The sequence below is a fragment of the Coregonus clupeaformis genome, chromosome 35, assembly GCF_020615455.1.
Source record: "Coregonus clupeaformis isolate EN_2021a chromosome 35, ASM2061545v1, whole genome shotgun sequence".
NCBI lineage: Eukaryota > Metazoa > Chordata > Actinopteri > Salmoniformes > Salmonidae > Coregonus > Coregonus clupeaformis.
In genome coordinates, this window is record NC_059226.1 from 5,875,428 (window position 1) to 5,889,218 (window position 13,791).

General features: G+C 44.1%; 1 protein-coding gene across 2 annotated transcripts in view; it reads right to left on the reverse strand.

The window, feature by feature from the left end:
* LOC121551480 (AP-2 complex subunit beta) overlaps positions 1–13,791 on the reverse strand; it is a 68,672-nt gene that overhangs the window by 41,293 nt on the left and 13,588 nt on the right. For both annotated transcript variants that reach the window (XM_041864163.2, XM_041864162.2), the window contains exons 9-14: positions 13,189–13,284; positions 12,863–12,978; positions 12,556–12,721; positions 12,018–12,116; positions 11,637–11,896; positions 10,798–10,993 (exon numbers count right to left, since the gene is read on the reverse strand). In XM_041864163.2, coding sequence (XP_041720097.1) covers positions 10,798–10,993; positions 11,637–11,896; positions 12,018–12,116; positions 12,556–12,721; positions 12,863–12,978; positions 13,189–13,284 — 933 coding nt within the window. The remainder of the gene's footprint in view (positions 1–10,797; positions 10,994–11,636; positions 11,897–12,017; positions 12,117–12,555; positions 12,722–12,862; positions 12,979–13,188; positions 13,285–13,791) is intronic.

Sequence of the window (13,791 nt, forward strand, 5' to 3'; positions counted from 1 at the left end):
GGGTCATGTCAGGATGAGCCTGCAGGAAGGGTACCATATGAGAGAGGAGGATGTCTTCCCTGTAACGCACAGCGTTGAGATTGCCTGCAATGACAACAAGCTCAGTCCGATAATGCTGTGACACACCGCCCCAGACCATGACGGACCCTCCACCTCCAAATCGATCCTGCTCCAGAGTACAGGCCTCGGTGTAACGCCCATTCCTTCGATGATAAACGCGAATCCGACCATCACCTCTGGTGAGACAAAACCGCGACTCGTCAGTGAAGAGCACTTTTTTCCAGTCCTGTCTGGTCCAGCGACGGTGGGTTTGTGCCCATAGGCGACGTTGTTGCCAGTGATGTCTGGTGATGACCTGCCTTACAACAGGCCTACAAGTCCTCAGTCTAGCCTCTCTCAGCCTATTGCGGATAGTCTGAGCACTGATGGAGGGATTGTGCGTTCCTGGTGTAACTCGGGCAGTTGTTGTTGCCATCCTGTACCTGTCCCGCAGGTGTGATGTTCGGATGTACCGATCCTGTGCAGGTGTTGTTACACGTGGTCTGCCACTGTGAGGACGATCAGCTGTCCGTCCTGTCTCCCTGTAGCGCTGTCTTAGGCATCTCACAGTACGGACATTGCAATTTATTGCCCTGGCCACATCTGCAGTCCTCATGCCTCCTTGCAGCATGCCTAAGGCACGTTCACGCAGATGAGCTGGGACCCTGGGCATCTTTCTTTTGTCTCAGTAGAAAGGCATCTTTAGTGTCCTACATTTTCATAACTGTGACCTTAATTGCCTACCGTCTGTAAGCTGTTAGTGTCTTAACGACCGTTCCACAAGTGCATGTTCATTAATTGTTTATGGTTCATTGAACAAGCATGGGAAACCTGTGAAGACCTGTGAAGTTATTTGGATTTTTACGAATTATCTTTCAAAGACAAGGTCCTGAAAAGGGGACGTTTCTTTTTTTGCTGAGTTTAGATGAGTAAATGACTATGACCACTGAGAAATTAAGTATTCTGTGAAAAGCCTGACCAAATATGTCATTCAGTTTTGGAGGGGTCTGCTAATGGCAGGTTTAAGAGAAGAACCCAGTCTATGTGCATTGAAAAATGGCTAGCACACAGGGCTTTGACAGCTTGTCAGGTTATCCTGGCTCGGCCTCCTCATCTAGAAGGTCAGCTTTAAAATTCAGCTTCGGGGCGCTGACTCAGCCCTTTCTATTGCATTAATCATTCCCAGATTTTGCCCTTCTGATGACAGCAGGTCAATGTCTAGCTTTTCTGGCGATGCAGCCTCAAACCACTAGCAAAGGTATGGGCCATAGAACTAGAATCAATGCAATTATATTTCTATGGTATGGGCATTGGGCAGGTACACTTAAAAGGCAGGGTACTTTACCTGGCATAATCCCAACCCTTGCTTGGATGGTGTGAATTGAGTAGTTTACACTTCAATAACACTGTTAAGACAGTGGACAAAGGAAATGTCCTGTGAAGTGTCTTATATGTTAGATCAACTGCCTGAGCTCCTTTTACAGTGGCCCAGAAAGCTGTAATACGGAATGACATGAGGATGAAGAGGCTAGTTATCTGGTGTAGAGGGTAGTGATCTAGGACTGTTACTGGAGGTGTAGGGAAAGGATGCAATCTCCACCAGATGACTAGAATAAAGACCAGGGTTTGTGGTTCTTCTTGAGTTACCAAAACCTTTATCAGCTTATTCCAGCTCTCATAAAGGATATGCCTATCCTAATTTCTGTCCATTTGTTTAAATCTGGACCATTCCTCAAGGACATGGCTCTAAATTAACAATAATTAATTGGTAGCACTGGTGCTCCCAATTTTAAAAAGTTAGAAGCACCACATGAAATTTAGGAGCACCAGAAAAAAATATGTTTTAAATTAAGATACAGCCTATATTGGGCCTATATTAATTCTATCCACTTTTAAAGCACATGTTGTGCCCTATAAACTAATATGTAACACTGTGAAGACAGTTTATTATAAAAGCTAAAATGTTGATACGAACACCTGTCATGGAAATTACAGTCATTTGTGGAATGTTAGGTTTCTACATTTTGTAAATGGACTATTTTCCTATTGAGATGCATTACACTGAAAATTGTACACTGTCTCTTTAAAAATGTGAAGTTTGTGATGATGACATGCAAGTATCCTTCATTCATTCATTGCTATGCTAAGATCATTGATCTCCTGAAGAAGCGATCACTTTTATTTTCTTTATGTGCCCTCAAATGTTTGGATATACTGGTAAAGTTAGCTAGCTAGCCAATGAGGTAACATGACCGAACAAAATGTAAACAAATGGTTAACGACGCGCAAGCAGTTTTAAAACTGCCCATGACGTGATTTATGAATGTAAAATGCAGTCCGGCGAACCGCTATAGAAAGATACAAATATTGCGCAAGTAATATGGGTCAGATATCCTGACCTGGTTGTGCCAGAAGCATGACGTTTTCGCTGTAGTAATGGTGCAACCATGACGCTATTGACTCACCTTTTTCTCTAGGGCACTCAGAAGCCTTTTCGTTACAACAATTATCTGCTCCCAAAATAACACTCCTGGTTGCAAAATAAATACCAAATTGGTCGCACTTTAGAGCCCTTTTCAAGGGTCCAAGTAGAAATGTCTAAAAGCCATGATGACTCTCGAGTCTCTCACTAAGGAGGTCCTCCTGGGTTCAGGACCCCTAAGGGGGAAAATGTCATTCAGTGTAAGGGTAAATTGGAGAGAACAGGAGCCTATGCAGTTCCCTGATACCGTTCCACTTCCCCAACGAGGGCAGCCTGCCATTCCCCAGAAGTGCCCAGCCGTGGGATCCTAAATCCAATTACTTCAGAATATCGGAATCTTACTCACTCTCCCAGTTTCGGAAGGTAGATGACAACCGGGTAGTAAATACACAGGGAAAACAATGAGAGTCAAAATGAAAGACTACTCATTTTACATTGCAATACAATTTGTGTATGAGTATTTCCGCATAATCTCTTGCTGGTGATTCAAAAACGGTGTCTTTTGAGGAACAAGCCCATAGGAGAATTCAGTGTAGACAATTGACAGACTCTGCATTCAAATGTCATATTCCATTATCATCAAAGGCTATAACAATGTTAAATATTGATTTCCCCACATTAAGCTTAGGCCTGCTTTTTTATTTTACAAATATATAACAAATAAAACTAGCAATGCACTCTTCCTGCGAGAAGCTCAGGGTACCCTTAGAATTTATCAGTGCTAAACTGTAACAACCGACTGAGGCCTGTTTCAGTTCACGGTTCTTTGCCTTTCATTAAAACCCATATCGATTCCATTAATTGGTTGAATGGGCTTAGAGTAAGTAGGCCTGCAGAATGGCTGATCATAAGGGGCAAGAGAGTAGCTTTCACTCCCCACTCTAATTACTCAGCAGAGCTGTTTAAACATTCTATTTAGCAGCACAACGGTAAGATGTCCTCGATTGGACTCTCCGACTTGGATTGGAGTCACTGCAGTTTTAATGACCGTCCAATTAAGATTTGATTGAAGCCTTTTATAATCTGGGAGCGCCAACCAAGAGGGACGAGGAGCACATCGAGATAGTCGGAGTAACACTTATCACAACGAGGCTGCGCTTTACATGGCCGGCAAGACGCGACCCCTAATTTGCTACGCTGAACTCCCCGCTCCAACTACAGTTGCCCTGGCCTGGAAAATACCAATTGACAAATGTGCCGTTCATTGGAAAATGTTACGTAATGGAGGTGGTGTATCTAGGGCAATATGATTCCTCATGGTTGAGCTTACACATTTTTTTTTATCTCAGTCGAAGGTGTAGTCTCTTAAAAATGTCAGCTAACAAATTCAATCAAATTAATATCTTGGGCAGGGACTTCCCACCTCAGTGCCAATTCACTCCCTTCTGAACCCCCACTCTCCTGTGGCATAGTGCCTGGGCTAGTAGGGTAGTGGAATGGTAAACAGGTGCTCTCCTCTCCCATCTCACTGGCGAGGCGACTGGCTTAGCAGAAAGGATATAGTGGTAAAATATAATTATTATTATTATTATTGGTTGATGACTATACCATAGTCTGCCTCCCAAGTCTTCACTTCACTAAAGCAGAGCAGAACATTTTATTACAGGCTTAGGTGGGTTGGGTGAACCAATAGATTAAGAGCATCCATGCAACCTCTCCATTTACTTGAAGATGTTGTCCATTTACTCCATTTATTATTTTAATTATTATTCTTAACCACATATGGTGGCTACAACACTACAAGCTACAACACTATTTTGCAGACCGTCTGACACCATTTCCTTCCCTACCAGTAGAGTAGAACAACAGCTGTGGCTGTCCCTTCAGGCTAGAGTTGAGAACACAATCACCAGCTAATACAGTGCATTCGGAAAGTATTCAGACCCCTTCCCTTTTCCACATTTTGTTACGTTACAGCCTTATTCTAAAATTGATTAAATTAAAACATTTCTTCATTAATCTACACACAATACCCGTAATGAAAAAGCAAAAAGAGGTTTTTAGAATTTTTTGCAAATGCATTAAAAATAAAAAACAGAAATACCTTATTTACATAAGTATTCAGACCCTTTGCTATGAGACTCGAAATTGACCTCAGGTGCATCTTGTTTCTATTGATCATCCTTGAGATGTTTCTACAACTTGATTGGAGTCCACCTGTGGTAAATTCAATTGATTGGACATGATTTGGAAAGGCACACACCTGTCTATATAAGGTCCTACAGTTGGCAGTGCATGTCAGAGCAAAACCAAGCCATGAGGTACAAGGAATTGTCCGTAGAGCTCCGAGATAGGATTGTGTCGAGGCACAGATCTGGGGAAGGGTACCAAAAAATGTCTGCAGCATTGAAGAACACAGTGGCCTCCATCATCTTTAAATGGAAGAAGTTTGGAACCACCAAGACTCTTCCTAGAGCTGGCCGCCCGGCCAAACTGAGCAATCGGGGGAGAAGGGCCTTGGTCAGGGAAGTTACCAAGAACCCAGTGGTCACTGACAGAGCTCCAGAGTTCCTCTGTGGAGATGGGAGAACCTTCCAGGACAACCATCTCTGCAGCACTCCACCAATCAGGCCTTTATGGTAGTGGCCAGACGGAAGCCATTCCTCAGCAAAATGCACGACAGCCCGCTTGGAGTTTTCCAAAAGGCACCTAAAGGACTTTCAGACCATGAGAAACAAGTTTCCCTGGTCTGATGAAACCAAGATTGAACTCTTTGGCCTGAATGCCAAGCGTCACGTCTGGAGGAAATCTGGCACCATCCCTATGGTGAAGCATGGTGGTGGCAGCATCATGCTGTGGGGGTGTTTTTCAGCGGCAGGGACTGGGAGACTAGTCAGGATCGAGGGAAAGACAAACGGTGCAAAGTACAGAGAGATCCTTCATGAAAACCTGCTCCAGAGCGCTCAGGACCTCAGACTGGAGCGAAGGTTCAACAGGACAATGACCCTAAGCACACAGCCAAGACAAAGCAGGAGTGGCTTTGGGACAAGTCTCTGAATGTCCTTGAGTGGCCCAGCCAGAGCCCGGACTTGAACCTGATCGAACATCTCTGGAGAGACCTGAAAATAGCTGTGCAGCGACGCTCCCCATCCGACCTGACAGAGCTTGAAAGGATCTACAGAGAAGAATGGGAGAAACTCCCCAAATACAGGTGTGCCAAGCTTGTAACGTCATACCCAAGGAAACTCAAGGCTGTAATCGCTGCCAACGGTGCTTCAACAAAGTACTGAGTAAAGGGTCTGAATACTTATGTAAATGTGATATTTAAGCTAGTTTTTTTAATTTGCAAAAATGTCTAAAAACCTGTTTTTGCTTTGTCATTATGGGGTATTGTGTGTAGATTGATGAGGGGTAAAAAACGATGTAATCCATTTTAGAATAAGGCTGTAACCTAATAAAATGTGGAAAAAGTCAAGGGGTCTGAATACTTTCCGAATGCACTGTATCATTAAAAAGTTAGTATGACTGTCTGTCAAGAGGAGAAAGTCTCGCTAAAACATAAGATACAGTGGGGGGAAAAAATATTTAGTCAGCCATCAATTGTGCAAGTTCTCCCACTTAAAAAGATGAGAGAGGCCTGTAATTTTCATCTTAGGTACACGTCAACTATGACAGACAAATTGAGGAAAAAAAATCCAGAAAATCACATTGTAGGATTTTTTATGAATTTATTTGCAAATTATGGTGGAAAATAGGTATTTGGTCACCTACAAACAAGCAAGATTTCTGGCTCTCACAGACCTGTAACTTCTTCTTTAAGAGGCTCCTCTGTCCTCCACTCGTTACCTGTATTAATGGCACCTGTTTGAACTTGTTATCAGTATAAAAGACACCTGTCCACAACCTCAAACAGTCACACTCCAAACTCCACTATGGCCAAGACCAAAGAGTTGTCAAAGGACACCAGAAACAAAATTGTAGACCTGCACCAGGCTGGGAAGACTGAATCTGCAATAGGTAAGCAGCTTGGTTTGAAGAAATCAACTGTGGGAGCAATTATTAGGAAATGGAAGACATACAAGACCACTGATAATCTCCCTCGATCTGGGGCTCCACGCAAGATCTCACCCTGTGGGGTCAAAATGATCACAAGAACGGTGAGCAAAAATCCCAGAACCACACGGGGGGACCTAGTGAATGACCTGCAGAGAGCTGGGACCAAAGTAACAAAGCCTACCATCAGTAACACACTACGCTACTAGGGACTCAAATCCTGCAGTGCCAGACGTGTCCCCCTGCTTAAGCCAGTACATGTCCAGGCCCGTCTGAAGTTTGCTAGAGTGCATTTGGATGATCCAGAAGAGGATTGGGAGAATGTCATATGGTCAGATGAAACCAAAATATAACTTTTGGTAAAAACTCAACTCGTCGTGTTTGGAGGACAAAGAATGCTGAGTTGCATCCAAAGAACACCATACCTACTGTGAAGCATGGGGGTTGAAACATCATGCTTTGGGGCTGTTTTTTCTGCAAAGGGACCAGGACGACTGATCCGTGTAAAGGAAAGAATGAATGGGGCCATGTATCGTGAGATTTTGAGTGAAAACCTCCTTCCATCAGCAAGGGCATTGAAGATGAAACGTGGCTGGGTCTTTCAGCATGACAATGATCCCAAACACACCGCCCGGGCAACGAAGGAGTGGCTTCGTAAGAAGCATTTCAAGGTCCTGGAGTGGCCTAGCCAGTCTCCAGATCTCAACCCCATAGAAAATCTTTGGAGGGAGTTGAAAGTCCGTGTTGCCCAGCGACAGCCCCAAAACATCACTGCTCTAGAGGACATCTGCATGGAGGAATGGGCCAAAATACCAGCAACAGTGTGTGAAAACCTTGTGAAGACTTACAGAAAACGTTTGACCTGTGTCATTGCCAACAAAGGGTATATAACAAAGTATTGAGAAACATTTGTTATTGACCAAATACTTATTTTCCACCATAATTTGCAAATAAATTCATTAAAAATCCTACAATGTGATTATCTGGATTTTTTTCCCTCATTTTTTCTGTCATAGTTGACGTGTACCTATGATGAAAATTACAGGCCTCTCTCATCTTTTTAAGTGGGAGAACTTACACAATTGGTGGCTGACTAAATACATTTTTTCCCCACTGTAAATGAATAGAGCTTCCCAAAAAGCTGCTGCTCGTTTCAAGTGCTAAGCACTGAGTATAATGGTTATCCAGATGAGCAGCCACAAAACAACAAGACCTATGTGCATCTGGAGCCTTCATTATCACATTGTTACACTACAGATTCAAATTTGCTGGGTATAGCTAGCTAACTAGGACGTTTTAGATGCAAAACTGAAATGTTGATTAGTATGCACCGTCTTGTCAACCAAAACAACTCATCTGCATAAAGCCAAAAACAATCTTGACAGTGCAATAATATTAGCAGCATACAACCTGACAAGACGCTACCACTATCCACCCTCCACCATTAGGACCAAACTTCAGTTTACTGTGTGCGTGCCAGTGCCACCATGGCGTGCCAAGCCTCCGCCTCGGGTCTCTGCTGTATTGAGATGTCAGTGTGAAGCCGCATCGTGACGTCCCTGGCCTGTATGCCTCTCTGTACTAGTTTCTGGCAGATCAATCAGGGACAGGGAGGCAGGCTTCTCACTGACAGACAGAGTGTCTCTCTGTGGCTGCAGTTCAGCATACATCACCCTTGCTGTGTCAGCCAGAATGTGGATCCCATTATGGGTACCATTATGCCTGGCGAAAACCAAACACAGCATTCCACAGCAAGAACCTCATACCAACAGTCAAGCATGGTTGTGGTAGTGTGATCAGGGTTTGTACAGACAGTGGCTAGTCAAATTCAAGGACTTTCAAGTACTTTTTCAAGCACTAATATTTATTTTCAATGACCGTAATTCATATTATGCAATTGTTTCTAGTCACCACCAGATGGCAGTATATCGGCACAACCTCATGAAAAAATAAATAAAAAATTCTACTCAATAATATGTTCTTTCACTACTTATTTACTACATACATAAGTGGTAAGCCAGTACTGATGATTTTGTAATTTGAGTAGTGATGGGCATAGAATTGGGACATGCCTACTGATGAACACACATTTCCTATTCACATTACCACACAATTCCAGCTTAATGGGGAGGGTTTGGCCGGCAGCGATGTGGGTTCGTTTCCCACGGGGGGCCAGTATGAAAAAATAAAAAAAAAAATAATAATAATACATGTATGCATTCACTAACTGTAAGTCGCTCTGGATAAGAGCTTCTGCTAAATGACTAAAATGTAAAATGTAATGACTGTGTTTTTATTGGACATTTGGGAATCTACTACTTAATAGCTACGAAAGAGCGTCTTGCTTCCGACTGGCAGCTTTAGTGTCGCCCATCTTGGGTGGGCTGTGTGAGGAAAACGGCACGTGAATGGCCACCAGAAAGGCAGTAGCATGGCTGCCACTTGATAAAGCGGAATATAGCGGGCGCCTTGTGAATGAGGCGATTGGCAAAAAAGTTCTGGAGGTTGTTGCAGAGAAAAAGTCACAATGTAGAACTGGCGCCAGCGCAGAATGCAGCGTTGTGTCTTTCCCCCTTCATGTGGCTCTTCAGGGCCGACTCACCCATGCTTGCAATGTCAAAGTCTGACGCATTTTTTGCACCTTACACGGTGTGGGTTGGTTGGGTCCAGGGATGTAGTGGTAAAAAAAGGTGGGTAAACTATACTGAACAAAAATATAAAGCGCAACATGTAAAGTGTTGGTCCCATGTTTCATGAGCTGAAATAAAAGAACCCAGATATTTTCCATACGCACAAAAGGCAGGATTGAATATACATTTTCCCGGCGTTGTAGCTATCGATGTGATGTTTGGCGGCGCCTAATCAGTCAGTTCTGTACCTGCATGATTGGCAGTGTGGGTGAAATTAGCGAGATCGCCTGGCAACCACAGCGCGAAACACGTGAGGAAATAAAACTCGGTAGTTTGCCTGGAAATTAATTTGCAAGACCAATACATTTCTATAATATTTTTCATAAATATATCTGATCATTTATCTGTTCTCATCTTATTTTAATTCAAGTACTTTTGAAGTACCAACTTGAGAAAATGTCTGATTTTCAAGGTATTCCAGTACTTGAATTAAATTCAAGTACTTTAAGCACCTCAAGCACCTTGTGCAAACCCTGTGTGATGGTTTGGGGATGCTTTGCCGCCTCAAGACCTGGATAACTTGCCTTAATAGAAGGAACCATGAATTCTGCTCTGTATCTGAGAATTCTACAGGAGAATGTCAGGCCATCCGTCTGTGAGCTGAAGCTGAAGCGCAGCTGGGTCATGCAGCAAGACAATGATCCAAAACACACAATCAAGTCTACATGAAAATTGTTAAAAAGCAACACATTGGATGTTTTGGAATGGCCTAGTCAAAGTCCAGACCTAATCCCAATTGAGATGCTGTGGCAGGACGTAAAACGAGCAGTTCATGCTTGAAAACCCACAAATGTCGCTGAGTTAAAGCAGTTCTGCATGCAAAAGTGGGCCACAGCGATGTGAGAGACTGATCAACAACTACAGGAAGCATTTGGTTGCAGTCATTGCAGCTAAAGGTGGCACAACCAGTTATTTAGTGTAAGGGAGCAATTACTTTTTCACACAGGGGAATTGGGTGTTGCATAACATTGTTAATTAAATAAATAAAATAACATTTTTGTTGTTATTTGTAAACTCAGGTTCTCTTAATCTAATATTAGGTTTTGGTTGAAGATCTGATAACATTCAGTATCAAAAATATGCAAAATAGAGAAAATCAGAAAGGGGAGAAATACTTTTTCACGGCACTGTATATCGATGAGTTTGATGTCGCCAAGGAGTCTTCCAGCAGCATGACCAGAGCATTGACATCTGACAACTGCCATTCCACAGCAAAAACTCTACCTTTTCACTCCACAGTAAAGCTTAGGCCTACACCTTCAGATTCTTTGACAGGAACATGTACCACTGTCACTGATGCATTCCAAAACCTGCAGTTATCCTAGTAATACGCAGATGCAATTAAAATGCCCTCTAGAATTCCTCTGCGTCCCTACAATATCTTAGGAGAAAAGCCTGAGAAAAGCCTACCCTGCTTAGGAAACCTGCACAATCACACGACATCATTCAACGTTTTATTGTTCATGGCACAATGAAACAATCTGGAGAGCACTATCCTATTGATCCCTCATGGACTACATTGACAATTCCACCATTCCAACCAAAATAAATCACTTTGTTGTTTGCAATTGTGTGTGAGTGTCTGTCACTCACCAGGCTGTCAAGGCCTCCGCCCAGCAGGTCGACGGCGCCCATCTGCATGGAAGACTGCTGCGGCACATTGACGGGGGGACCCAGGTCCAGGTTGAGCAGGTCTCCCAGCAGGTCTCCCTGGGAGGGGATGACTGACTGGGCCTGTTCAATGGGGGCCGCTGGCCCTGCGCTCACCGGGCTCTCGCCTGTGTCAATGCTGAGAGGTGGGAAGAGAGGAGGGCACATAGAGATGCATGTATGTCAGTGTTTCCCCTATATTCATTTAGCAGCACTTCTAAATCGTTGCCACCACTTCCAGAAATATGATACCCCCCTCGTGTACGACTCAAAACAGATATAAAAAAAAAATATATAAAAATATATTGGATATATATATGCTTTAATAAGATCATCTTTGAGAACTAACAATCACCTAAATAAAAACTAGACAGTTTAAAAAATGTCATGGCATGGGGCCCCCATTGATTTTGTTATAATGTTTGAGTCCCTCAGATAGCATAAGAAGACGGCATAAATGTTCTCTCAGCCCCATTACAAAATGTGTAGAATTGCAGGAAATTAGCTTTAAAACTAATCTTCTCGCTGCCCCATGGCAAAACTTTAGCTTTAAAGCAGCAACATTATGTATCTGCATCCAAGAGGATGGCCTCTAAATTTAGGCCGGAGACAGCGCCATTGCCACGCCCACTATGGGGGAGCAGATGTTGGTATTTGTGTGTAAGCAATGATAGCCTATCTGTTGTGCTAGAGGGGGAGGGAAGCTTTGTTAGGGGGTTAGGTGAGTGTCTGTCTTCCTGGGACTTAGGTAACTGAGTAACTTCCTGGTAACTGTGTCTCACCTGCCGTGCTGGATGGGCAGGTGCTTGCGGTGGATGCCGTGGCTACCCTCCACGAAGGCGTTGGGGGGCTTGTGGTAAACAGAGGCCAGGGAGCCAATGTGGCAGATGAGCTCATCCAGCAGGGTGGGCTCAATCAGGTCCGTCTCCTCTGAGATCAGGGGCTTCTCGGACAAGACCACCTCCTTGGCAGTCACCGGGTCGGTGGACAGCAGGCGCCAGTAGATGTAACCCCTGTCACGCAGGTCAGGGTTGTCAGAGTCCTAGGAGGACACAAGGGGAAGGAATCACAGTGGTGAATAGACAGTGGTGATTTTAAGTTTGAGACAGTTTGAAGCAAAAGAGGGAGACATATTGGTGTGTCTCTGTGTGTGTCTCTGTCACCTGTGTGGCCAGACTAAGGACCTGCTGCACCAGCTCCTGAGTCTCAGAGGGTTTCTTGAGGAATAGCTTGACGATGGCCGTCAGAAGAGTGAGCTGGACCTGAAACACAACACACCCCCAAGACTGTCAATGGTCTGACCCAACCTCATACCTGTACAAACAATGATAGTGTCTGTCTAACCCTGATAATAAAGGTGATTATTTTTAGGGCGGGGCCAAATCAACTCCTAGCCCCAAGGCACGTGTAGATCTGAAAGGATGGCTTTAATGAAAGCAATATAGCAGAAATTACAGTCAAGGGCAAGGTGGCGCTATTACCATATTCAATCCAGTCTTTGCCCTAGTTTCATTTCCAGGCAGGGTGTAAAGGTCCCAAAGACAACATCAAGGCCATCTGGCATTAAGATTGTCAAATGAAACCAACAAGGTGAAACATTGATCCAATCTTTTCAGATTTATATTAAGGGTCTTGCGGGGTAGTTAGATTAGAAATTGCTGACCTCAACTGACCTGGGTGCTCTGCTCTGGGACAACTGACCTGGGTGCTCTCGTCGTGGAAGCCCTCTAGGAAGCTCTCCAGCAACTCGTCAGCGTTGTCGATCCTCTCAGCGTACTCGCCCACGATCCAGATCATGGCGGCACGCGCATCCGGCTCGTCCAAAGAGTCCAGGTTCTCACACAGTGTGGCGATGATGCTCTCATATCTGACGAGATAGAGAGAACACAAAGGGTCAGGGTAAATACTAGTGTCTGTCTGGGCCTTGGGATGGACACAGACAGGGGCGGTATAGGTCCTAATGAGGAAAGATTATAATTATCGGGGATGGAGGGAAAAGGACACCTACTTGTTGGGGTATTTGCGGAAGATGTCCCTGATGACCACAATGGCCTCCTGCACCACATAGTTGACTTTGGTCTGGATGAGGTCCAGCAGGGTGCTCACACAGCGCTCAGCAGATTGCTAACAGAGAGACAACAGGAACAAAGTCAACCCTGACCCAACACAGATTTTTTTTTAATCAGTGGCCAAATTACCTCGTTTAAAATCCCTCAAACAACTTTAGAAGATTGGATGCCACTTTTATGGAACAGCTATAACATCTGAAGTTCAGATAGACATTGATCAGAGAGCCTCTCTGTGTCTGTCTATGACGGTGTCTCGGATTCCTACCTCCACTTTGATGGCACAGCGTCCGATGGCTCTCACTGCCTTGCGCACAAAGTCAACGTCCACCTCGGTGGCGTACTCCTTCAGCTCAGCCAACACCTGGGGAGAGAGCCGGGCATTTGAGTGAAAAACATGACACACACACACAGTCACACAGACACGGTGGGAGGACAAGCAAACGTATTGACATTGTAAGAGAATGATTTGAGGAGACAAGGTTAAGGTTGGGTGAATTATGTATGCATCCAAGGCTAAGCTACCCAAGCCAAAGCTTGGCTCTTAACAGCGAAGGAAGCAAGCACATCCACTGTCCAAAACGTGTGTTCATTAAGGCATCATTTGACAGCACGCCTGTCAAGAGTACCAGCTAAGACTGATTAGGAGTGACGCATTGGGATGTGAACATGTCTGTTGAAATAAGTCTTCAATATAAACTGAGTATACAAAACGTTAAGAACACCTGCTCTTTCCATGACATAGACTGGCCAGGTGAATCCAGGTGAAAGCTATGATACCTTATTGATGTCACTTGTTAAATCCACTTCAATCAGTGTAGATGAAGGAGAGGAGACAGGTTAAAGAAGGATTTTTAAGCCTTGAGACAAC